General features: G+C 51.2%; 1 protein-coding gene across 3 annotated transcripts; it reads right to left on the bottom strand.

Moving 5' to 3' along the window:
- Nucleotides 1–575: 575 nt before the first annotated feature.
- On the bottom strand, nucleotides 576–22265 carry JDP2 (Jun dimerization protein 2). Of its 3 annotated transcripts, none has more exons than XM_068946598.1 (5): nucleotides 22102–22178; nucleotides 13673–13711; nucleotides 10351–10574; nucleotides 5115–5219; nucleotides 576–4225 (listed from the first exon to the last, which is right to left on the bottom strand). In XM_068946598.1, the coding sequence occupies exons 3-5, from the start codon at nucleotides 10549–10551 to the stop codon at nucleotides 4040–4042; spliced, it is 492 nt and encodes a 163-aa protein (XP_068802699.1). In that variant the 5' UTR covers nucleotides 10552–10574; nucleotides 13673–13711; nucleotides 22102–22178; the 3' UTR covers nucleotides 576–4039. The 3 variants fall into 3 exon arrangements, with proteins under 3 accessions (XP_068802699.1, XP_068802697.1, XP_068802698.1); XM_068946596.1 differs by lacking the exon at nucleotides 22102–22178 and adding an exon at nucleotides 15736–15914; XM_068946597.1 differs by lacking the exon at nucleotides 13673–13711 and having other exon boundaries at nucleotides 22102–22265.
- Nucleotides 22266–26689: the final 4424 nt, after the last annotated feature.

Raw genomic sequence — 26689 nt, 5'->3', positions numbered from 1 at the left:
AGAGGAGGGAGAGAACCTTGATGGAGGTATGTGTGCACATGCCAGGGGCTTTTTCTGGTTGTAATATGGGAAAAGAGCCTAAGAAATGTAGACAGGCCAAGCTGAGCACTAATGCAGAACTGCAGTGCATCCATGTGAAGGCTGCTCTCATCTCGCCTCCCTCGTGGCATAGCTGGGATTCTGCCTAAATTTCTTTGACCCCTTTCAGTCCTTTAGCTGTCAGCAGCCTCTATGGCCCTTACAAAAGGCCATCTCCCCTCTCAGCCCAACCTGGCACAGTAAAACAGCAGCAGCCAGAGAGCCTCATCACCAGCACCAGCAGATACCAGCCCAGAGGCCCAGACTTTTAAGAAGAAATAACCTCTACAGCCAGAAAGGCTCTTGGCCCACCCAGCATTAGAAGGGGGAAGATGGTCTGGCTACAAAGGCAATGCCACAGCCCTGGAGGGCTCATGGGCCTGTGCCTGGCATGTGCCTGGTACCCCAGCCCCTGCCAGGAGATGCCACTGCAGTTCACTGGGGGGGGGGGGGGGGGGGGGGGGAATGAAAGATGCCCAGCGAGGCCTTCCATCACCTGGCACTATCCACATCTCTGCTAAGGGGTGGAGGGGAAGGGGCAGGAAAAACAAAGCAAGGGCTGACAGCAGGAAGGCCAGAGCATGCAGCGAGGCCCTGGGACAGCTGGGGAGAAGGGATGCCCCATGCCTCAGCTCCCCTCTGCACAGGGCTCCTAATGCTGCCAGGTCAGGAGCATCAAATATCCTATTTCTCAACAGGAACCATGAGTGGCGTTCAGCCCAAGGCTGTGCAGAGAATGGAGCCTTCTCAACATCCTCACCACAGCCCAAATCCTCTGTTAACTTCCTTGGGTCATAGCCTGAGCTCCCTGAAAAAGAAGTATCCTGAACTGAGTGGCAAACACCTTGGCAGTGACTGGAGTGCAGCTAAAGGCTGTTCTGAGGGACACAGGGAACTGGGCAAAAACCTGTTTTGGCACTGCTAGGGCTCGGATAGAGCCTGCCTGAGCCTTGGCTGGCGTAGCCAGGCATTAAACTAGCATAGATTTGTCACCATCCTCCTGCTGCCTTTGCAAGCTGCTTCTAGTGTGCTTGGTTTCAAAGGGGATCTTATATTACTCTTTCAAGCCCGCCGTACTCGTAGCAGGACGCTTTACTGCTGCGCAGCTGTTTGCCAGAGAAGGGCCCCTGCCTGCACGGGGCAGTGCCAGCACTGCTGGAAGGTGTGTGGCAGGGGAGTCGCAGCAGGGAGGGGGGCTCCACACCACTGGCAGCAGTGGGCACGCAGGGTGAGGAAGGGCAGCCCAGCCCCTGCTGGGCACTGGCTAGACCCAGAGCCAAGGGGCAAACCCCTTACACAGGGGCAACTGCTGAGCGCACAAGCTAGCTGGGTGAGGAAGAAGCATGAGATGTCTGTGGCTGGATCACCTGAAGTCTGACATGGAGCTCCCACTGACCTGCAGAGAGACAACTGTTTGTTGCAGGGACCTGTAAACTTGCTGCCATGTACGCTCCGCAGGGGAAATAAAATCCTGAAGAGAGAAAACAGCATGGAAAGTGCTCTGCATCCTTTCAGCAGAGCATGATGAGAGGGAATCACACTCCTTAGAAGTACCAAGATAGGCTGCTGCCAGCAGCTGAGAAGTGGGTCAGATCTAAGCCACTGCTGCAGGGTCTGAGTGGAAGGAAACACACAGGGAAAGTTGTCCAGCTTTAAAGGGCTGCATGGCAAGAGGTGGGAGTCAGGCCAAGACAGACACTGCTGTTCTCCATCAGGTTTGTTTCAGATTCCCTCCCTGCACATCCCTCTAGAAGGCCTTAGGTGAGAAGAGGCCTCCCGTAGCAGAAACTTTGCCTGTAACAGATCCAATATGGTTCACACTAAATAAGGGAACTTGCAGCATTTCTGAGAAGCTCCAAAGATGGAAGTCATGGAAAAGGAGGGGAAATCCAGGAAGAACATAGGGGACAGGGAAATGGCTGATGTCAGATATCCTGAGATTGCGGGGGGTGGAGAAAGGACTGCAGAGAGATTATAAATATGTACTAGAGAAGCAGTCATGCTCAGAGAAGACTTCCTCCCATTTAGGCCAAGCTTGTCTTCTCCCCGCCGCCACCACCACCTGAGCAGTCCTGGCTGGGGCATGCACCTGTACCAAGTGCTGAACACTTTTCACTTGCAGTCCGCATCACAGCGGCCCCATCCACACTGACAACAGGTAGGACACAGGGTAGAAGATGACTAAATTCACCACTGCTCCTCTGAGATAACACAATCAACACCACTTCTCAATAATGTCCCATGTGTAAGACACAGTCCTCTTACATCCAGATATTAACTGAAGACTAGAAGACACTTTCCAACTGCATTGGTATCTCCAAGACTCAAAAACATAGTGCTATAGTGATATGGATAATGGACACCAAGCCCTATATACATAGATCTATGGATAGATACAACCAACTCTTTCAATCCCAGCAACTCCTTCAGTCCTAGCATTTGCCCCACATCCAGCTGATTATCTTCTCAGCCTTCACACCACTGTGTTCAGTAGAGTCAAACCTGGGAAGGAGTTAGCAGGTTTCCCACCACGTTCGTCACAGGCAGGGCAGGCACCCAGCAGTGACCCAGAGGAACTGCCCTCCACCTCTGTCTGTGAGGATGTGACCACCAAGACACTGACAGCTTCCCCCATCTCTTTCTCTCCTCTGAAAGGAGTTCAAGCTGCTGTACTCATGCCTGAAACAAGAAGGAAAGATAAGAATGAGATGGTCTCCCTGTCTCACACACCTCTGCCTTTCCAGCATGCAAGTCATGCCCTGCGTGGCCTATTATGTACAGCACTTAAATATACTTTCTGCTTAACTACAGTCCGAGCTGCCTCTGCACTACTGACACAGAGAACCATCAAAACAGCTCTGGGACCAGCTCCCCATCAGCCAGAAACTCACCTGGCACAGTCGGAAGCCCAGCGGCTGCTCCCACTGGGTAGAGCTCCATCCAGAGCCCACGCACAGCCTGACCCAGACAAAGCACAGGAGGTCGGGGTACGTAAAGGTAACATTTACTGAGAGATACAGAACTGAGTATTATGAAGGACATACATGGATGGAGATGGTAGCGGCACCACTGTGGAGGGCTGCATGGGCCCCCTTCCCAGCATGCTGGGGCGGGGGGGAGGGGGGGAAGGGCCGGATGCTACCAGACAAGTAACACAATGGAGATTACTGTGGCATATGCATTTGTAACAAACAGACCATCGTAACATACATTTCTATGGGATCACATCTAGTGATTATATAAATCCATATAGAGATCGCTGTATAAAAACTTTGTAAAAAATATTTTTAAAAAAGTGTAAAAATGTGCATTTAAAAGCACGGCCGACAAGGACAGCTGGGCTGTAAACATTATACTGAGAGTGTGCTTGTGGGGGGCGCCTGCGCCACCGTGCCACGACAGGCCTGCCCACCAGACGGGGCTTGTGTCAAGTGTTTGCGATTCTTCGTTTCAGGTTTCCATGCGGAGTGCGCACCAGGAGCAGTGGCAGCATCTGGGGATGGCTCCTGCACACTGCTAAGGCAGGAGGCCGTGCGGTCTCTGCTTCGCTGCCCCACGGCCGTTTCTCCCACGTGCAGGCCCTGCTCCCGACCAGCAGCGTACAGTGAGCTGTAGGAAAGAGGGCAAAGTGGGAGCTTTCCCTCATGTCTCCTCACAGGACGTGCTGCAGCAGCATGGGTCCCCGGGGCCACAAGCAGGCTGAAGGGCCGTGATGAGGTATCACAAAGAGGTTGCCCTCACCAGAGCCACTAGCCCTGCTCCTGGGTTCAGTGTCAGAGTAGATGATTGACACGCTCCTGATCTTCTGTGTCCCCATATTTGTTTGGTCCATAAATCCCAAGGAAGCCCACTGGGTCCTGGCTGCACCAGGCCTCGGTGCAAAGTTCTTCATACAGTACATACATTAGAGACCTTGGAAGACCTTGCGCCACTGTCTCCTCCTCCTGGCCCAGAGCCACTTTCACTTTTTCTCTAGCTGTTCCAGCAGCGGGTTGGCTTCACTCTCAGGTGTCTTGATGCTGTCTGTCCGCACGATGCAGGTCGGACGGTGCCGGTTCAGCATCAGGATCAGCTGCTGCCTCTCTTGTTTCAGCTCTTCTATCTGGGCCTTCAGCTCTGCATTCATGAGCTCCAGACGCTCAGACTCCTAGCAGGGCCGGAAACACAACCACATATGGACTTCACTCTTACAGGACAACATGCAAGGAGAAATAATTTTGAAAACCAGCCACCTCTGCTCAGTACTGTTCCTTAGTCCTTGCAGCATAGGAGCAGCCTGAAGACCTGCCGTGACATCAAGTTCTTCCAGGCAGATCATACCCAGTCCCATTACCTTGCGTTACCTACTGTCAGTGCTAGAAACATCCAGCCATCTCCTAGGACAGGTCTCTGCTGCACAACAGCTAATGGTCTGCCTGGCAGAGCATTTGCAGAGGCTGAAATGAGTGCATTTTTCATCTTTGCAAGGTTCACCCAGCCCTCCCTGCACAGACCTGCCCTTGTGAAACAGCTCCTTGTGCCCAACTGAATCGCTTGCCCACGTCCAACAACCCCTTACGGAAAAGCTGGCAAGGTGGGTGCTGGAGGTATTTTTCTGCCCTGGGCTCACAGCAAGAGCTTGTCTGGGCTCTGAGCAGGGAACCTCTAGGAGTTTGTGCAGAGGGCCAGCCTGCTGCCACCGCATATCCTGTGTCACATACCCATGGGTGTTCCTCCTCCAGCACTGCAGCAGAGATGCTCTCTCCTCCAAGCCCAGAGCCCTCCCCCCACAACCCCTCTAGGCCTCTCTGTCCCCTGTGTCACAGGTGCAAGAACACCCAGGAGCTCTGACTGGGCACACAAGGCCACCACCTTCACAAGCAGGATGAAAGTGGGGGCCACTGGTCTGGGTCTTCTCAGATGGGGACACAGGAGCAAGGAGAGGCAGAGGGTCAGTTCAGGAAGGAGCATTCCCTGCAGGTAGAGTACCACATGGCCTAAGGAGTAACCCATGTGGAAGTCCCAAGTGCACCCTGGGGACAAGGCAGGGCACCCACCCGCTGCAGGAACTCTGTCCTCTCCTTCTTCTTGTTACGACACCGTGCTGCTGCTACTTTGTTTTTCTCCCGGCGTCTTTTCCTTCTCTCTTCTTCCTCATCCAGCTGCAACAAGACAGAGGCCCAGGGCAGAACCGTCAGATGTGGGGACTGGAGGAAGAGGCAGTGAGCATGCACCCTGGCACCCCAGCTGGCACAGGACAAGGGGAAGGGTAGCAGCCACCTGCACACAGCACTGCTGGTGCCCTCTTCTCCTACCAGTGGTCAGGGAGGCAGACACATTTCACTAGTGACATGGACAAATCCTTACCAGGAACAAGGTGCACTGCTGCCACAACCCCTAACTCAACTTTTTGGGGACATGAGAAAGGAGACCAGAGCAGTATTTTAAGCCACAGTTTGGGATCGTCCACAGCAGCCCTCAGGAGGCAGGTGGCAGGGAACAGGCAAGGGTAGTGTTTGCAGTGTTGCCTCCTCCTCAGAAAGGGGTAAAAACACGGGGGAAAGAGCCCCATGCACCCAAGATCCTCCAGCAAGAGACAGGCACAATTTGTCACAGACATCTATGGGCACAGCTTACAGTGAGCACCAAGTCATTCAAAGCATCAGGCAGAGGCCAAGAGAGGCAGACACCTGAAAGAGCCCACAATTGGTTCTGGTTGTTTCCCTGCTTCCAGTATATTTGGTTGTCTGCCTATGTCTTTCACTGGCCAGATCACAGCCAACTGCAGTAAGGTGGAGACAGGTCCCATGTCCCTTACAGCAGGGCACGACAAGGTAGCATCTCAGTTGCCATGACTCAGTTGCTATCTGTGCTATTTTATTCAAACCACACAGACCAGACCATACGCCACATGGCTTAGAAACCCATAATCAAAGTATTTGGGGTATTACTACAAAGCCTGTGTAAAAGGCCTATGGCATGCTTACGTTTGAGAACCCAAACTGGCTCCTTTCAAGGAAATCTGAGTGCTAGAAAGACCTGTGACTTCAACACTCAAGCTAGACTTTGCTGTGAGGCTGCAGGGAAAATGGCTCAAGTGCCCTGAGGCCCCATAAACAATATTCATCCACATTCAGCCTGGGACTCCCAAACCCAAGACATCACACTGAACTGCCTGGTTTCTTTTCCTTCATACACCTTTTCAAATGCAGTGGCAGCAACGCTTGCTTCACAATCACTTCCACTGTTTATTTGCATAACAGCCACTGACAAGGCAGTTGTGCCCTTCCTTTCATAGTTCTCTGGGGCAATGTGGTCAAGGGGCACATCTCCTAGACGAGCCTCTTGCAGCACACACCATCTGAACTGACTCAAGTGATGTGGTGTTCTAGCACCTGGGCTTAAGGACCTCAGAAGGGAAGTCAGAGATTTTTAAATAGCGAGGACACAAAGCTGGGGGGCACCAGACTATACCAGACACACAGGTACACCTGTGGTGCCTCCAGGAAACCAGTTACAAGCTCCATCATCCATAGCAAACTGTGCAAGCTGCTAACCTTCACTGAGTCCAAATCCCTCTCAAAATATCTCAGTGTGACATTCAAGGACAGGATGAAAAACTGGGCAGAGTTAAGGTGAAGGTGTTCCTTAGGTGAGCACATCTAATGTTTGGCTTTAGAGGACAATCAGTAAGTTTTATAGCACTAATAGGTTTATCTTCTCCACTTTACTTCAGTCATGATACCAAGGTTGCTATTTTAGATGGCAGTGAAGTACAGAGCAAAGTCAGCCAAAGGTACACACAGACTTCACACAATGTCAGGCTGCATCCGTTCCTCTGCCAAGACAGCACTTGGGATATCACACCAATATAGATGCACCGCATTTGTGAGAACCAGGGTTGGAACTGTAGCGATGGAATTGTAGGGCCAGCTAGAAGGTGCCAGCTCTCACTACATCCATGTAACTCAGACATCGCTTGTATTAGCAGAAGTGAACAGGAAGGCTCTAACTCCATGCTCTGCTGACTTCTTTCCTTCTGGCCTCCTGGAAGAGTCCAGATACTACCCATGAAGACACAGAAACCCTGCACAGATTTGGGAAGAGCTGCAAGATGAGGTGGACTTCAGGACAGTCATGGTTCTCCTTTGCACGCTTACCAGCCACTCCTCTACCCCTTAGATAATCCTTGAATTAAAATAGCCAAGAAGTTACTAGGAAAAGGGTGCAGAGAGGGAACATGTGCTCAAAGATTTCCTGCAAAGCAGATCCCTGGTTATACCAGGGACTGGAAGCAAGAGCAAAAGCACAAGCCTTGCTGTCTCTCTGGGAACTGACTGACACATTTCCATGCCCTGTTGCTTCATTTCACCTGAATGGGAAAAACAAATGACCTTGTCCATATCACACACATCAGTAAAAGAGCTTCTCCTCCACCCCACAGAGGGCCTGGCAAACAGCATATTACATGGGGCCTACAGTTGCTCAAGGAGGGTGGCTCAGCACAAACAGCAGAAGTCTGAAATCCTGGCTCTGCCTTTTTCTGTCCACAGCTCCTGTGACTTCAAGATCTCCTTTTCTGCCTCCGTTTCTGCTCAAAAAGGTCACATGGCTCTGGTGTTGGAGGCTGGGACTTGGCTCAGGTTAGAAACACAAGGGATGGCAATGATGTATCAGCCCATAACATGTTTCAGTAGCTCAGCTCCAAGGGAGCACAGTGGTGTGGTGGCTTTGAGTTGTCTCCTGAATTCTTTCAGTCTGCAGCTATTAGGGACAAAGATGAATTCCATCAGCCTGAAGGCCAGGACTGCCACCTCTGTCCCTGAGGGAACACCCTGCACTGGTTTAGACCAGCGAGGAGGGCAGTCCACCCAGCATGGCTCTCTACAACCCTACAGGGGAGCTGGGACCCAGCCTCATTCTCAGCACCCACCACACTTTCTATATGCTCATACAGGCACACACCCCTGACAGAAGATGCTTCTCCTGCCAGTACAGTGGCCATAACTGCCTGTTTCTCTGGCAGGGAGGAGCCAGCCTTCCCAAGCCTGACCCAGAGAGGAATGTGGCCTGCCAGTACCCAGCACCCCGGGCTCCAGGGCCCTACAAGAGGAAAGAGGCTGCAGGCCACATTGCAGCGCTGTGTGTGGGTTGCTTCCTGGCTACTCATGGAATAAGCAGCTACTGCTTCAGCTCTCTCAGGCTTTCTCAGCAAAACATGTGCCAGGGGCAGCTCTCTTTGCTGTCCTCAACTCCTCTGCTTCACAGGCCATGCAGGGAAGGGACATGCTGCAGGGATGGCACCCATCTGGGGGCTGGTCAGAGCCTGCCAATGGATTTCTCCTTTTCTTTCCTCCACATAGTGTCTGAAAGACTGGCTTGGAGGACTCTCAGCACTTTCAGTGCCTGCTGTGGGGCAGAACCACCCTGTCCCTGTTACACAGGGCCTAATGAGACCACATCCCCATGCTTAGAGGTGCCAAGGGCAAACAGCAGCTGCAGGGCCATCCTCAGAGGTGCCCGAGACTCCCCAGGAGAGGCTGTGTCCTGGTAAGATGGCACAGAGCCTATAGACAGGCTCCCTACTTCTTCCCCAATGCATAAGGCTACATGGTTCTCGCACCTCCTGTTACATGACATCCAATGTTCTCAGCCACATAGCTACAAAGCTACACAGCTCTTCTTTACTGCTTATATCATGCCTTTTACCGCACTCCCATCCACAGGCCAGAGCCACCACCTCTCCCCAACCCCCAGTGCCAGACCCAGCCAGCTAGCATATCCCCAGCCAGCTGCAAGGCTTCCCTGGAATCTGCAGTTCAAGCTGCCGCAAAAGCAGCATGCCAAAAGGTCGGGTAGCACTTAGCTTCAGCTGCCAATTCAGCTGCCCTGCTGATAGAGCAAGCAGAGCCTTTAGCATTCCTGAGCCCTTCTGATAGCATCCTCCAGCTTCCTAGCCTCAGCCCCTATTGTTAGAGAGCTGCCAACGTGTCCTGCGCTGCTCACCCAGGTGAGCTTCACATGGCTCTGTGCTATATGAGGAGCTAATTTGACATCATCTTGGGTACAGAGCTCCAGTGAAAGGTCATCTGCTGGACTCTATCGTACTGGTTCTCCCAGCAGGAATCTACCATAAGGAACAGGGGGGAAAGGAAGGAACAGGCATCCTCCCTGAAGGTAGGCCTGGGTGCTGCTGAGCTCTTACCATAAGAATTAAGGCCAAAGCAACCATCAGCACCTGCTCAGGCACTGGGCTGTTCCTTTGTACTGCTATTTCGCTCTCTTCAGCTGATTGCATCATCACGGGTCACTTCACATCATGTAAGCATCTCCAGACAATGCACAACACCTTATCTTCATGTGGGACTGCCCAAAATATTCTCACAGAAACAAATGGACCAAAAAGGTTTGCTTACTGGACCTGCTGACAGAAGCCACTCACAGTTTTGGGGCCTCTAGACTGATGGATTTCCCACTCCATTTGAGGGAATGGGAGATGCAAATTCTAAATAGCTCCATACAGTGAGGTTTGAGGAGTCAGCATAGACAACCAAAATATGAGACAACCACAAAAATAAAATGCTGTGCAAATGTCTCAAGTCCCTGTAGTTTAATTCTGATGTGACAGCTTGGGGTACGAGCAGAAGCTGCCCGCCTTTCCCTTTCCAGGAGCCCTGAGATAAAGCCCGTGCCCTTCCCCAGCAGCAGGCCAGAGAGGCAGCCCCTGCCAGTAGGGCCTGCAGCAAAAGCAAGTCACTGCCTCCCACTAAGCACTGCTCTCCCACACACCTCATCCCAGTGGAAAAGGCAATGTCAACACCAGTAGCACCAGAGCTCATTTTCACTGGAGACAGGATGCAAGCTCCTCTCATGCAAGCCCTCTGACAGGATGCACAGCTCCTCCTTTGGAGGCCTGTCCCAGCCTAGGCAAAGGCTGGCTGTGTCAGACCCTGCTCCATAGACCAAGTTCAAACTTAGCTGGTTACCAAAGGTTGCAAGGGACCAACCAGGCCTGGGACACCAAGGCCTCCACTCCCAGCCCATGCTACAGGGACAGAAATTCAACAATAAGGTGCAGGGCAGGGAGCAGGAGGATGAGGCTGGTGGTCCAGCTGCCAACACACATGCACATCACCAAAGAGGCAGCATAAGTAACTTGTACAACATTTCACCAGCCACCCTGGCAAAAAACCCAAGCACAGACAGGAGGGGGACATGGGGCAGGCTGTGTGTGGGTGACAGCTCTCTCCCCTGCTCTCCGTCTGCAGGGCTGTCCACAGCCCCAGGACTCACCTCACTTTTCACAGGCTGGGGTCTCTTCCCAAGCTTCACCTCCAGGAAGTGGAGTGGCGAGATCATAGCCCCGATGTTACGGATGTCAGCGTACTTCAGCTCCTCCGCAGTGAGGGCTGTGCCAGGCAGTCCCGTCAAGGGGCCGAGCCCAGGCAGTGCACCAGCCGTCAGGGACGGGTCGGGAATCTGCCCTGGCATCATAGCAGGGGAAACAGCTCCGCAGGCTAGAGGGAAACAGAGATATGGCCCATTATAACCCACATGGCACAAGTCAAGTGTATTCCACAATCTAACATCTAACCAGGTGTGAACGAGGGAAAGCAGATGCACTTCCCCATGCCTATAGGGCACCATACTGCAAGGCACATCCTGTACTCAGAGACAAATCTCTCTAGAGCTACCAAGAAAGTGAGAAACACCCAGTGCCCCAGAAGGAGGCAAGCCTGCTCCTCCACTCCAAATTGCACTCCTCCATAGTGCAGTTTGAACCCCAGGGAATATCTGGGGAATTTTACCTCAGGCAGCCTGTACAAGACCACCCAGGACACCACTGTGTCCTGCAAAGAGAACAAGGTGGCAGCCAGAGCTGTTTCTTAGCTCTTATTCGCCATCACCAGCTTAACTGCCAACACAAATCCTGCTGGGACTCCTGAGGGGACAGAGAAACCATTATGCACTGTGGAGTCCTCTCCCAGTGTCTCACACACAGGAGCAACCTGCAGCAAGGACACAGGGGAGCAAGGGATTAGACCTGCCCATGCTCCAATGGGTTACGCGAGCGGGACAGGGAACACAGCTCAACTCAGCACTCAGCAGGGATTCTGCAAATCCTGCCTCTGAACTACCAAGGAAGAAAAGGACAGGCAAGCTTTACTGTGCCAGCCATGCAGAGATGTCCTTGGAGGGGATGCTGAAGGTGAGGACTATGTAGAACCTGGGTGACAGAAAAAAAATTATTAATCCTACCAGAAGGGACATGCTACTGGCCTGCAGATCAGGAAGGAGAGATACCAGCGAGGCAAAGCACCAGAAAACAAAGTTGACTACAAAGACTCTTTCAGGATAACTGCGATGTAGTCCTGTGGACTATTTTTGACACCTTTCTCTGTAGTGCAGAAGATCAATGTTCACTCTTAAATGAGTTTCGATTAATGTGCAGGTATTAGGACTGGAAGAAAGTGGTATTAAGAGGACCATAACATGCCTCAGGCAGGATATCTTCTGGGCAGGCTCAGCCTGCTGGTCAAGGCTGGGACAAAAAGCATGCAAGGACCAAAAAAGCTGCTGAGAGAAAAACCTGCCACAGAACAAACATCTCCCAGTGCAAACATGAGGAAACAAAAGCTGGAGGAGAGGGGAAAACAGAGCAAGGTGTAAAAAGCTTCTTCTGCCCAGGAAAGAAAGTACAGCCTGAACGAGACTAAGATTGGGACAAGCTCTGGCAGGTCACTTTTGGAAAACCAGAAGGGAGTTGCCAGGAAATGTGAGAAACAAGTGGTCAATAAATAAAGAAATACAAATTATTTAAATAGATCTAAAATAAGTCTGCAGAACTGGAGCTGCTGTGCCAGCCAAAAGGCAAAGGGAGCAGGTGGCTATTGGCTACAACATAATTACATCTTCGTTTGTGTAACGGGCCTGAGATGCTCACAAGTGGCCCAGTTACAACACGCAGAATCAACTTCTGTCCACACAGCAACCATTTTTTTTCCCCTCAGCACAACTACGTCACTGCCTGTGTGCTGCCCTCCTTGCTCTGCCCAACGGGCCGGTAGCAGTGCACTCCAGGAGCCTCCAGGCTTCTGCCCCATCGTGCCCCCAAGGCAAGGAGGCACCTAGGGACCAGGGATGTCCTGCACCCAGAGAGCTGGGTGGAAAGAAAACTAGGCTAACCAGAAATCTCATTGAGCAGCCCCCACAACCGCCACAGCTGGTCCCAACCCAGAATTCAATGAGCAGACAGGCAAACCTGCTGAAGAGGAGCCCAACCAGGCCTGTCAATCAGTCTACACAAACCTCTGGGAGGTCCTACAGTGCTGACTGTCCAAGCAAGGAAGCATGTTAAGGGAGGGGTGGTCTATACTTGCCCTACTCCCTCCCAAAGCCCCCACTATCAGCCACTGAGAGTCCAGGTAATGGGCGATGCAGACTTCTGGTCCATGCGGTATGGCTGCGCTAAGCGGAGGCACAGACTGAGCGTTGAGCGACTGCGGCAGCTGGCTCAACACTAGCTGTCCTGGGGTAGCAAATCTGTGTTCCTGACAGGCTGCAAACAGATAAAACTGAGTGCAAGAGAGGGCTGAAGGTTAATCATGACAAGCAGAGAATTTAAGCATTTCTTGGCACTGGCATATGTCTTTACTCAGATGTGGTATGCTTGGTAATGTAAGCGAACAGGAGATGAGCAGTGAAGGGGGTGGGGGGGGGGGGTGGAAGAAAAGCCAATCATTCAGGTTAGGCAAGACTAAGGAGGCTTATGAAAACTCCAGAGGTCGCAGCAGGGTAATAAGTGATATACAGCTACTGCTGACAAGGGAACTCGCCTCAGAGAGAGCCTACGAGCTGTGATAAGCTATGAGCTGCTATATGCTCTAACCTGCCACTGAAGAGACCCAGGTGCCGATGCAAGCTGCTCCGAGACAGAGTTTGCTCAACAGACAGCTGCAGGAACCAGTGCGACTTGGAGACAGAACATAGAAAGCAAACGCAGCGAGACCACTACGGTAAGCAGGCAGTGTGCCGCAAACAGGAAGCAAGCACTCTGCCCTGGTCATCGCTTTTGAGAGAAAAGAACAGAAAGGGGAGGGTAAGGCAGCACTGGTATGTGCGGAGAGGAAGCCAGGCTGGGGGGAGGTGATCTGCACAAGGACTGTGCAGCCTGAAAAGGAGAAGACAGGAAAGAAAGGAGATAGGAGTAATAGCTAAAGAACAGTGATACTACCTGATGAAACGTACGCCTGCCCATTTGGCAATAAAAGAGAAAGAATACTTGGTAATAATATTTGACCTTGGAGAAGGCTAAACATCAACTGGTTGAAGCTCCAAAGACCTAAAACAATCTAAAGTACTCATTCTCCCATAACTATCTCTAAGCCAGAGAGCTGTAATTCCACATTTGGAACTGGTAATGTTGTACAGTGTCAGGAGACACCCCCACCCAGCAGAGCCCTGAAGCAGCATGCTCCTTTCCTTTCATCCCTTTTAGGCTTATAGAGGGCTATGAGGCTTCCCTCTTCCAGAAACCAGGCACTCTCCTACCCTAGGCAGCACTCTGGATAGGAAAATGCAATCATGTGTTCAGGGACTGTGCCAAAAGCCTTACCATCTTCCTCAAACTGTCCCTTCTTCGGCAGGAAAGTACCTGTGACAAGGCAAAGGGTAGGTGACCTTGAGACACTCTTCCCAGGACATACCATTGCAAGACTGAGCAGCACAAAAAAACCCCACAAATTCAATTTACCATTTTGGGATAATTATATGTATTTAGGAGCTCAAAATTTCCTAGCTGTGTTGCTAAGGTGACACAGTGTGCTGGCAAAGCAGCACAATGAGAACAGCGCAGCACGGACCACCTCCTGCCATCTCCTCACAGGGAATCCCATGGAGGTGCATACCCCGACCTCAAGACTTTGAGCTTATGGGGTGGGGGAAGGGTGGAAGTCAGTAGCAGAAGCACATGAACATCCCCTTGATGTTTCCCTCAGGCAAATACTGTGAGAACTGCTCCGGCACATGCTGATTTTGGGCTGTGATCCATCCTTTTATGTTTCAGCCTGGGAAGGGACTTGAGCCTAGAGCTGGATACTTAAATCCCATTCTGGACTTGGGGGGGCCCGATTTTAATTTTCTTGCACTACAGGATGCAGCTCAGGACCCACACACTGGGCCTAACAGGTAGGTTCTCAGCTATACAATCCATGGTCACCATAATTTATGAAATACAAGGGGTAAAAATGGTAAATCTGTTTTCCTGATTGTGGAACAACCAGGTCACTGAGTGCCTGGTTGTCACTGAGTGGTCTACACCTGGGCAGCTCCATAGGGAATGCTGGCTAAATATCTAATGAAGTGGACTCCTGCCCATCACCTATGTTTTCCCTGTCCCACCTTTTCAGCTTTCCTCTTTGAGGTGGTGGCTTAAGATGCTTTGAAATAGCCTTTGTACCAAAGCATGACACAAGGCACAGCTCAGAGTAAAGGAACTGGCCTAATACCTATTATGATCTAAAAACTTATCCTAGATCCAGTTGCTGCACTGACAAAGCCCAGATAACATATGCATCAATGTAAACTGAACCTGAAGCTATCCAAACCAAAACACCAAAGAGCTCCTACTTGGAGGAAAAGGAACCTGCATATCAGGATGATCAGAGAACTAGGTGGGAACAGGGGAGCAGACTTCAAGGACTTCTCAAAGCGAGCCATTGCTTAGGGATCAGGAAGCTCAGGAACACAGTGAGAACTGCCAAGAGTCAAGCTGAGCTAGACCTTGGAGGGGAATTTAAAACCGTTCCCAGCGAGACTATAGCCACAGAAATAAGAAGGGAACCAGGAGAGATATCACCCTACTCTACAGCAACAGTTAATCCAGCACAGTCCCTGATGCCATTCAGTTGCAGACACTGTCGCTCACTGCTGATCAGAGGGATTCTCTCATTCAACTCCTTTTGTTTCTTCTGCCTGTAGCAGAGGCTTTTGTTTCAACCCAGCACAAGTCTCAGGTTTTCCACCTTCTGCTCTGGATAACTCTAGAAGTAAAGAGTTCCTGTACCTGGATCATGTCACAAATGCCAAGCTATGTAATTCTATTTAATACCTTGGTCTTATTCAAGAGGCAGTTATTTTGGGGAACATTAACATTAATGTCTGCCTGTAGCCTGGCATATTTTTACCACAGTTGTGTGGTAGTGCAGAAATAACAGTTAAGTTCAAGATCTGAGTGCAACCTTTAAGATGCAGTTTTCCAGCAGCCAGATCTTGTTTGAGCTCGTGAATACTGTTGCTGTCCTGCTAGTTCATAATTCCTTTCTAGATATTCCTTTGCAATAACAAACATGGCAAGGGAATATGAACCAACCCACCTCTGTACTCCTTCACTTTCTAGCATGGTGCCTTAGCTGGGAGTTGCTGGGATTCTTATTAATTTGTTCTTTTCATAAAGGATTATGATGATCTTTCTCTCTATGCCAGGAAGCCTTTCAATGTCTCTTTACATGAGCTGAAAAAAGTTATGTCTTCAGTAAAACCTAGCTTTCTGGTGTCCTACTGTTGAACCACACAATTCCTGCATTGTGTCAGCTATGCTTTTTCACATAATAGAGCAAAGAGCGAAGCAAAGCAGCTAGAGCAAATAAGAATGTGTAGTCTTACATCTGACATCGGTACCTGTGTGACACCAGCTGCCCAAGTTTACATTCACTGCAGCTATGTATTCAGCACTGATGCTATTCATTATTTTGCGCCACAACACTTCAAGGTGCTCCAGAGCAAATTATGAGACAGAGAAGGCTTTCTTAAAACTTCAGTTCAAGGACGAGCAGCTTGTTTCATTCAATTTTCTTAAGCAGCTAACCTTACAGCAAAAAAAAAAAAAAAAAGTCTCTTCAGCACATGATTTCCTGGGTCAAAATTCAGTTTGCATTTCCTCAGCTTTGCCTCCAAACTACTGTTGTGCTGGTTAAAATGCTGTTACAAGATTTGACCTTTTGCTAAAAGGCCCATAACCCCTCCTAATTATTGCAATCACTTTTTGAATCTTTGCTTTAAGCATTGCTGGGTTTTTTGGTCTTGGTCATCCACTCTGTTGGCAAGTTCAGTTATTTTATCAGCACTCTCATCCCCAGAAGCTGACAATAGTACAGCTTCCTTTTCTCAACTTGCTTTTGCTGCATCTTTCACAACAGCGATGAGTGCTTCAGTGCTTTGTCCCCCTTATGTCTTTATGGTCAATAGTTTGTAACACTGGCCTATTTCTTAAACACAGTGTGCAATACTCTGGTTTTCTCCTGTCACTGGAGTTCTCTAACTAGTGGGAAGATGCTTTACAGAGTTGTCACTGTCCCATGCATTTGCTCAGTTCTCTCAGTGACTACTATCCTTGCATTTCCTCCTGTTCTTTTTCCTCACTGTTCAAGTCTTTGTTTGATTTTCTTCTAAACTGATATTTCACTGCTGCTTTTTCTGGGGACTCTTTCTGAAGGAGCTGATGTTTGCAGAGCAGTTATGGCATAATTCTAACATGTGTAGGCATAATCCATGTAACCTCGTGTCCCTGGGGGCTTGCATTCTGGCTGCCAGCCTATATTCACACCCCTCCTGCCACCTCTGCAGTACTATTCTTACCCATGGACTAAAACTGGATTGCCTACCCATGCTGAAATCATAAATTCGTATCCCTGGGTCTTAGTTTGTATCCACTGTTCCCCCAGGACCACCCCAGGCATCCTCACTCAAAGGAGCCATTTGCCTCTTTGTAAGCCAGATGCAGCTGCTGCTTCATCAACAGCATTCTCATACAGAGGGGATCACATCATGTCAGAGTGAGGTCAGACAGTCACCAGTCACTGCAGTTTAAATTTCTATTAGTTATCTTATCTGTGCTGTCAGCTTTCTCAGTGGGACTAGGGGCAGTTTGCAACCTTATTTTTAATTTTGCTGTCTATAGACAGCAGCTTTCTGGTGTCCTACTGTGAGACTGTGGTCTCCTTCCAGCATGAGCTCTTTTACATGCTCTGACATCTGCAGTACTTAATCCAAGTACCCTTGCAACACCCAGAGAGCCAGCCCAGCACCAGATGTTGCCAGCTGGGCGATTCCAGCACTCTGTAAATACCCATGTGCTTCTCCTCTGCCCATGGTAAGTGCAGAGATGAGCAAAGTCTGTCCTACCAGTCTTTCACCATTCTGCCTGCAGGAACCAAGGCCGCACTTGCCCGTTGTTCTCTCATTCCAAGCTCCATCTGGCTGTCTGCCACTACACATCAGTTGCCATGCATCAGAAGACTGCCAAAGTCTGCAAGCCACCATACAAGTGATACTGGATCTCTTCATCAGTGTGCTATCACTTAATGTAGAATTGCCATTTGTATGTATTGTCTTGCAGCCTCTAAGTCATAGCAATTGGCCCTTCCTCTGCTCCTGGCCAATAAACATAGTTGTGCTTTACAGATCAGAACCAATGCTACAATCCACGTGAAGCAGCTTCCTGGTCCCTTAGAATTTTATGGCTTTGTCCTTTTTTTTTTTAAAAAAAAAAACAAAAACTTTAAGCTCCTGGCTATCAAGTTTGCTCAGCCTGTATGTTTTACATTCATCTTCCTAGTCCCCTTGTGTTGCTAGAAGGATGATTTATATGAAAGTCCTTTCCTGACATGCCCAACTTCTCATGCCTCAAGAATGCAACTTTCTAAACAAAGACAGAACATTTGCCTATCACTTGTTCTCTGAAGCACAGAGCCACTTGCTTCTTTCTATCTGGACTTTTCTGGCTGTGGAGACTACAGAGGGCTGTCAGTCATTGGAGCCTATAGACCTTCCACCGCTTCAAGGTTCAGCCCTCTGTGAATGCCATGTAAGCGCTATGAAGTTGAAGCCAGAAAGCCAATAGCCCATATTCCTAGTGCCACAGGTCCTGAATCATGCAATTCTAGTTTACCTCTGTTGTCTAAAATGTGATACTCTTCCATTCTCAAGCACCTGTTCTCTCTGGCTTGTTATAGATGCATCAGCTGCATCTAGTCTCAAAGAGCAGCTTATAAGCAGGTCACTCCATTTCCTATCTAGCTTCTCATGGTCTAATTTTAAAAACAGTAACTTCCAGCGCCATAGAAGAATGCAGCATCACTGACCAGAGGCCACAGTGATCAGTGTCAAAGTTATTTACCAATCATCAGAACACAGTAGTACCCAAGTCCCATGGTTGTAACCCGTCCTTTCAGATACCTATATCTTAGCGCTGGCAAACATGAACTTCAGTAACAACCACCATGCATTTGTCCATTAATCTGCTGAACCTATTAATACGGAGGAATCCAACACCTGGAGTGCACTGAAGAGCTGTAGTGAACCCAGGGGATAAAACTGTGCATGCTGCCTCTTTACCAAGGACATAAGATCACTTAGGGGGAATCTCCCCAAAAGCTTTGTAACACTTTCTCTAAAGGACGCTTTGAGGCCTGACCTACAGCATGGTCTACAAGGTGTGCTGAACTGTAGCATGCCAGCCTCTGTATGCCAGACATTACAGTATCACACTACCTTCCGTCCCAAGGGAGAGAGACACCTCCTTCAGCCAGACCCTGGGTTTGCAGAGCCAGAAGAGAATCTGTGCCCTTCCCACAGACACCCCCAGCTGCCCTTGCTGTCCCCCTCCTCCCACAGGCAACCCCACAAGGTGGGAGGGGAACAGCAGAGTTTATGAACACCCTTGCATGTCATGTCCCACCCTGGACCCTGCAATCCACTCGCTGGAGCTAAAATGCTAAGGAGAAGAAGCACCTGAGAAGGTCACTTCCTCAGGAGGTAGAAGTCTAAACCTATTTCTTGAGTGGAAACAGTTTGCCTAAGCCCTGAATGTCTAGTCTCACACAAATGGCAGGGAGAAGGCAAGTCATTCACAGACAGAAGGCTGTGAAAGCCTTCCTGAAAGCCAGAGCCTCATTGCCTCCCTCTTCTCCAGCAGCACACATCTCCCTACGCTTCACCAAAACAGTAGCACAGAGCAGACGTCCTCTCTTCGGCAAGAGTGCAGTTTTGCAGCTCCCATCCAGCTGAGAGCTGCATCATCACCCCCTCACCCCATCTACCTGATGCTTTAGCTTATTATTCCCCATTACTGCTGAACAGACACACAAGGCCACCAGGCTGCACCTCCTGGGAGTGACCCCACATCCTTCAGTTCTTCAAACAGGAGGAGGTGACACCAAGCCTTCTGCTGGGGCTCCACTACAGCCCTCCAGACACAGTCACAGGGACACCTGCTCTACAGGTATCATCTGGTTCCAGCTCACCAGGGTGAGCCACCTTTCCCAGCCCTGCAAATCTATTGCTCCATTTCTTCTTCCCACCAACTCAGACCTCTTGAACTTCATCACTACCTTCATCTCTGTACGCCAGTCCTCAACTTGTAGAAATAACCCCTTCTTTGCCATTGCTGAAGCAGTCAGCTCGAGTGCTCTTTTTCCCCCGGCATTGTAATTCTTACCCTCACAGATTAGTAATAAGCTATAGCTCAGCATCACACTACCCCACCACTGCAATGCAGTGATTGACTTGTAAGCAACCTGTAACAGCAAGTTTTGTACAGTGCCTGGCACACCAACACTCCTCACAGCTATTACAACAGAGATTACAATTAATCAGTTCTTTCTGGAGTATAATGTGGCAGATATTAAATAATGCTGCACCACGCACTGAACAGCAGCCTGGAGCAGGAAGGTAAAAGCTATCCTATTTCTGACTGAAACAGTTCAAAGGGGGAAATATCCTATCTGAGTTCAGCTACAGCTCAAACACTGAGGTTCACAACTGACTTCTTAAAATCCCCTGGGACCTTTCATGGCCACATTGTGGTCAGGGTGGAATCTTCTTCAAGACAACAGCCCTCCTGCAGCACAGAGCTCACTAACCACAGGGGCCAAGCACAGGCTCCAAGACAATAATGCCCCCTGCAAATTCCTTAAAATTATTCCCTGAACTCCAGGGACATCCACAAAGACCTCTAACCCATATTAAGATAATCTCTGGCTAGTTTGCAATAGCCTGCTATGCTGAGACACCCCTATGGATCTTCAGCTACCTGGCTGCACATTAAACACCTTGCAATGTTTGGATCAATACTCTGGACACTCCAGGCAACTGGGCAATCCATGCAGGCAGCCTGAGACAGATGGCATCATGTCTGCCATGCACCCTCCTTGCTGCGCTGGCACTGAGGACATGTGCCACCTGGCACAGGGTCAGTATCACACACCATGGCTCTCCTTCCCTTTCTCTCAGGCAAGCTGGGGCCAGGTGATCCACAAGGCACAACTTACTGCAGTGGAAAGAGTCTCTGAACAGCTTCACATTCAAGACACTGAGTGCTGCCAAGTGCCTGGCCCAGGCAATGCAGTTAAAGTATCAAATTCAGCACAGGGAAAGAGACCACTTAGTAAATGCTCAGTGCTGTCTAGTTAGGTACTGCTCAGTTGGAGATGGCAGGAGAAGAGGCAGGAGGTGTGAGGGTGTATCTGCTCTCCCTTAGTAAGGGCCACAGCACAAAGACCTTTGCATCCTGTCAGGAGGGAAACATTCAACTGTAAAGAGGAGGGAGAAGCATCCCTAGGTGTTCCAGTGAGGAAACATAGGCAGCAACCTGTACTTTAACTCTCAGATCTTGTTAAACCCCAGAAAACCAGGAAAACCTGGGACAGCCAATCACTGCTTGACACAGGGACAACTTGGACAGCGGCACCCACCCACTCATCCCCCAGACTGGCTTTTTCCCTTTTTTAAAGTCATTGGGATTCAGGCTAAGAATCTGAACTCCAACAACTGGTATTCCCAGACATCCCCATGGAAGCACTAACTAGCAAATAACCAGTACAGACTTTGGCAATAGCCTCCAGATAGAGATTTTCATGCAAGCTTCAAGAAACTAGCTAAAAATTCCTGGTCTGAGTGCTGAAGCATTTGTTTCTGCTGAGCTCTCGGAGTCCAAACACACACACACGCGCACACACACACAGTTTGGCAGTGGTTGTGTTCCAGGGCTGGTAATACAAGCCATGAAGCAGGCTGCCAAGACAAGCAACAGAACGAGCCAGGCCCTGTTTCATTGGCCACCATACACTGCATATGGCCCTGGAACCAGCCAGCACAGTGTTCTCACCCTCCTTGAAGGCATAGGAGACCCTGTGTTTTCAAATACACCTCCACAGGGCCTTCATTAAAGAAAATGGAAACATAATGTGGCTCTTGCTCGCTCGCTCTCTCTCCCCCGGTATTTCTCCCTTTCCCCCAATTTGCTCTCAGACCTATTTCCCTGCCATGGAAAAAGAAAGTGCCTCCTAGAGCAGACCGTGCAAAAGAATGCAACTTCCATTCAACTCCATGCCTGACTGCTACAGCGGACTTGGGACTGAGCAGCGGGGGAGTCTCGAGGGCCCCTTTCCTTTCCAGGGCATTGCAAGCTGGAAGCATAGCACATTGCAACATCAATGCTCCGTGCAGCGCAAACACGGCAGCCAGATGTAATCCGGATCCCCTCGCTCACCCGCGGGGCACCCACACACCGGGCAGACAGGTGAAGTGGAGCACACCGCTGGCACCCAAATCCTATTCCCCTCCACCCTAGCAGCAAAGCAACACGGGCACCTGGCTAGAACCTCCCCCCCCCCCAAAGGGCTAGGTCCGGGCGAGGGGGGCACAGCCCCGCTCTGATGCGCATCTGCGGCTCTGTTCCCCCCCCCAGGAGGTCTCCCCGCACCTCTGCGGTGCGCCCATCCCCGCCGCAGCCGGGCCCCGCCCGGGGGCAGCACCTCGCCGGCCGCCGCAGGCTGCCGGGGCTGCTCCGCTCCGCGCCGCGCCGCGCCGCGCCGGGCCCCCCAGCGCGCCGAGCGCCCGCCGCGCCGCCCCGGCCCCCCCCGGCCTCCGCAGCGCCGCCGCCGCCGCCCCGCCGAGCCCGCCGCCGGCGCCGCACCGCCCCCCGCCGCAATCCCGGCCCCGCACGGCGCTGCCCCCCCCGCCCCGGGCCGCCGCGCCCGCACCCACCGTGCACGGGGACCGGGCTGCCCGGGTGCCCGGCCGCAGGGGCCGGCCGCGGGCTGCAGGCTCGGCCCCGCCGCCGCTGCCCCGACCCCCGGGCTCCCCCTGACGCCGCCGCCGCCCCGGTGCGCGCCTCCCGCAGGCTGTGGCGGGCGGCGGGGTGGGTTGCATCAGCCCCGGTTATATAGCGGCCCCTGGGCTGCGGGGAGGGGTCGGGAATGCGGAACCGGCCGGGCTGCCAGCGCCACACGTCAGGGAGGGCGGGGGAGCGGGGCCGCGGGGCGGGGAGCGGAGCGCCGCGCGGGGGTGGGAGCAGCCCGGCCGCACCGGCACCCGGCACCCCGCAGCCGTGCACCACCTCACCCCCACACCTCTGCACTGCCTCACCCCAGCACCCTGCATCCAGCATCCCCGCACCTCCATACCCCAACTGCTCCTCACCCGGGACCCCAAACCCAGCATCCCTGCCTCGCCACGCTGCCTCACCTGGCGCTCCGCATCCCAGCAACCAGCACCCCCTCACTCCCACACGCGAGCACCCCACACCCCTGAATTACCTCACCCTAGCACCCCCACATCCACAACCTGCACCCAGCACCCCAACACCCTGCACTCAGCACCTCCACACACCAGCACCCCACTCCTCTACACCTTGCACCCAGCACCCCCACATCTCTTCACCCTAGCACCCCACACCCAGCACCCCACTGCCACCTTGCATCCTGGCTCCTCACGCTTCCACACCCCAGCGCTCCACAGCCCCATGTCCCACCACCCTCACCCTCTCGGCCAGATGCAGCGGCACCAGCAGTGGCAAGGCCTTCCAAGTGCCCTGCACCCACCCCTGTGTGTCCCTCGTGCTCCTCTTTGCGTTCCCCCTGCACCTCCTTGCACTTCCATCCACAACCCCGTACACAGGGCAAGGGCTGTCAGTCTCAGCTGTATCAGCCCTTCCGCTCGGATGTAGAGGAGCCAGAGAGAAGCGGAGGGGTTCAAGGCTTCCCCTGCCCAGCGGCTTTGCTCTTTTCCCCTTATCTCATCACTGGGACATCCCATCTTACCTTTTGCTTGAGGCACACTCACACTGCCCCATGCTCTAGCAGTGAGATGTCAGATGGAGATGAAGGAGCAGGCAGAGGACACAGGGGACAGGGCCTTCCTGGTAACTTATTTGCATGAATTTGAATTGCATGCTTCCTCTTCCTCTCCAACATTGGCCCTTTCCCACCTGCATCTACCAAACTCTTCTGGGAAGCGAAGCTCTGCACAGCCGCAGGGCTATGCCGGACCTGCTGCACGCACTGGGTGCTCTGGTGCTGTTGCTCCTAAAGCAACTCCTTCCGTTTCAGGACAGGAATACCTTCCCCATGGGAAGGTCAGTACAGGCTGGAGCAGTCGTGTAACACTATTGCCAGCTCTTTGCCCTATCCTTCCCAACTGCACAGCTAAACAGAGACAGACAGACACCATCCATCCCACCCTGTTTGCCTTCTCCTATCTTATCCTTGTTTCTTTTCATCATTCACAAATTCCGTCTCTTTTCACGACTAGTGATTCATGCTTTTTGTCATGGACAAGTTCCCCATTGCCAGCACTTTCAGCCCCATCCTCTTCTTCATCTGCATCTCAGGGAAAAAGAGAGAACTAGGTAGGGGAGCTTGGGCTGAGCAGGAACAGGGAACCAGAATAAATGTGTTCAGTATAAGATATGCTGTGCCCCAAGTTGTCCCACAGAAAAAGGTAACAGCCTGGCTCTGCACTTCATTCTCACTGTCCTCATGCTGCTAGTCTTTCACCTTTCTGTATTCAGAGAGGCAGAATCCTTCCTACACACCCTTGCAGAGAATCCCACAATTTCTTTAATCTTGCCACTTTATCTCGGGGGGGAAGGGAAAAGTGCAAGCTGAGATATATTTTTCCCATATACATTCCTCCACCTTCCTACATCAGATAGGACAGGCACTTTTAAGGCACTTTTTTAGTGCCTTCAGCTGGAAGGATCCCAGTGCGGTTGACAAATAATATCACTCTCTGGTGATCTGCACGCGAGTTGCCTTTGGGGCAGAACATGGCAGCTCCCCAGCATCTCCTGCGTCCTGAGGGAAGGGAGAGGGAAAAACATGAGAATTTCAGAGGAGGCTGATGACTTCGCTGAGCAACATCCAGCGTGTTGTTCCTCCTGCCCCTCTCCAGCAGCCCTTCCTCTGTCCTGGGGAAGGCGGGAAAGTGAGCCCTCAAGTGAGGGCTGGAAGGAAGACAGCTGTTCCCTCTCTTTCCTCCACCCCTTTCTAGTTTTTCCTTTGCTAGTGTTCCCTTTTTTCTATGGGGCAGTGCTGAGATGCCCCATTGCAATGTACACATCTACAGCCCCAGCCTCCAGTGCTGACCTCTTCATCTGTGCTCCTCTTCTCCTTTACTCAGCCCTCAACGGATGAGAGCAGGGGCCCTGTACCTATGGGTCTGAATGGGACTGGCCCTGACTCCACACAGGCACCGGAGCTTCTTGCCTTAAAGCAACTAGCTCCTGGCTACAGCTGGACAGTCCCTGCCATCTTCTGTGAGCCACACCTCCCTTGCCGTAGGCCAGTGAGCCAGGAGGCAGAGGAGGCAGAGAAAGGCTTTCCTTATCTCACAGGCTCTCCACACAGGCACTGCAGCTATAACTGGGTGCAGCGCATGTTTGCTGTGCACTGATTTCAAAGCTGTGTACCCTAGACTGTGCTGAAGGCAGGAGGGGAAGGGGTGAGGGGTGAGGGGTGAGGGGTGAGGTGAGGGTATAGCTGAATCTCCCTGAATCTCGCTTCAGTCTACATTGTCTTTCCTACAGAGCTTCCCCTCTGCAGGTCCTGGGGGCAGCCGAGACTCCATTATTATGATAATCCTAGTCCTAACCGTTTAACTTAACTGTTTCAGAGCTAGTTTCAGGGAAGCATCCTTCTCCAGGACAGTGCTTACGCACGTTTAAAGGGACAAACTTGCATCATTTTTTCTTGAATTGGGAACTCTCGTCTCACAAGGGAATTTTCCTAGTTCTTGCAGCCGCCTGTGCCTGAACTGTTCTTTTCCCAAGCTGAGTTTTGCCTCATGTAAACACAAAATATGTTTACTTTTCAGATACAATTTCATTTGGGCTAGAAAAGGCGTAAGAATTCATTTAGAATTTGTGGCTTCAGTGGGCAAAAGTGAACAAAAAAGTCACCAACAACACACCGCTCACTAAAGGACGCAGAGCGGCCGGGTAAACATAGCTGGCCCTACCAGGGCTGGCCAGTCTTGCCACTGCTGTGGAAACATGTGCTGACAAGGACAAATTAACCAAGTGGGAATGGCGGCATCTGCAATGGAGACAGGAGAGGCTGGGAAAAAAGCAAAGGTCCCACTGCACAAAATATAAAAAGCTGCCAATATCTCACTGGCTGGAAGATGGTTTTCTTCTCAAACAAAAAGAATGATTTGCATATTTTTGCTCAAAATAAAGTGCATGGAAGCGAAGGCTTAGGGGTGTTAAAACACAGCCCCACAACACAACACGGGGGGCAAAAATTTGTCAGGAACGGAGTGAACTCTAGAGCAAGACAGAGCTGCACCAGCACAGGAATTTGATTGCAAAGAAATCAGTCCTTGGAAAAAAAAAGTCTTTGCTTTTTGCCTTCAACGTAGCAGTCAGCTATTAGCATGTGTTTCTGTCTCTTCCCCACAGGTGTATGAATTGTGCAGCTGGTAAGCCGTGCTCAGGCCTAGGCCAGGACATCATGTGACTGTACTGCTGCAACCCTTGTCCTTCTCGCCCCTCTCTTCTCGACTGTTTGCCACCTTTGGTTGCTGTCTCACACCAGCACTGGATGCTCCCTGGGGCAGGCCCATGCCCTCTAACAGTAGGCAGGGGAAGCAGAGCAAGTACTAGCCCGTTTTGCCAAGTTTCTCAATATCATAGTTACCATTCTAGTTCCATCCATGGCACAGTGCCAAGAGCCAGAACGCTGACGAGGCTCCTGATGGTCCCTGACATTTAACGTGTCATGTCCTCCAAGCTCAGCAATGCTATCATTGTGCCCTTTGCTTGCACTCTGTGCCCTCTTGATGCCACCATCAGTGGAGACGAGCAAGCAGTAACAGCACTGGGACATTCTTGGCCAAGAAAGCCAAGACCTAGACCTAAATCTCTTCATGGCATTTCTGAGCAGAGTCTTAATGCATGATACTAATTACTATTCTAGGTCTAATCGGGATGTTAGCCAGTCTAGTATCATCCCCTTTCTATAACCTCTTTAGGGCTGACTAGGGCAATAATATGCACATGGAACACGTCTGGACAGACATAAAGCCACACTCACCTCCTCCATGTGGATTCCCTTTCTTATTGCCTCTCCCTGCAGAGCTGACAGGGTTAATGATTTCCCTTCCACCCACTTAGGCTCAGTGAGCTCTGCTGTGGCTCTGTTTAACTCAGATTCCTCAGACTGGCTCCTTGCCCCCACACTAATCATCTAACATTTTCTATGCTAAGCAGTGCTTTCCATCTGTCACCCATCCACCTAAAACATCCAAATCCTCGGGAATTTGGTTCTCTTATTCCTGACTCTTTGCTTTGCCT

This window comes from Struthio camelus, chromosome 5 (genome assembly GCF_040807025.1).
Source record: "Struthio camelus isolate bStrCam1 chromosome 5, bStrCam1.hap1, whole genome shotgun sequence".
Taxonomy (NCBI): Eukaryota; Metazoa; Chordata; class Aves; order Struthioniformes; family Struthionidae; genus Struthio; species Struthio camelus.
Note: the sequence above shows the minus strand (reverse complement) of the source record. Positions and strands in the feature narration are given on the sequence as shown.

Bases quoted from the DNA above. Each gene is read 5' to 3' on its own strand.
- JDP2 (XM_068946596.1), bottom strand. From the start codon at position 15,802: ATGAATAGCATCAGTGCTGAATACATAGCTGCAGTGAATGTAAACTTG. The intron at 13,712-15,735 runs GTACCGATGTCA...GCCTTGTCACAG, and splicing joins GGGCAGCTGGTGTCACACAG to GTACTTTCCTGCCGAAGAAG. The intron at 4,226-5,114 runs GTGGGTGCCCTG...CGGCCCTGCTAG, and splicing joins GGACAGAGTTCCTGCAGCGG to GAGTCTGAGCGTCTGGAGCT.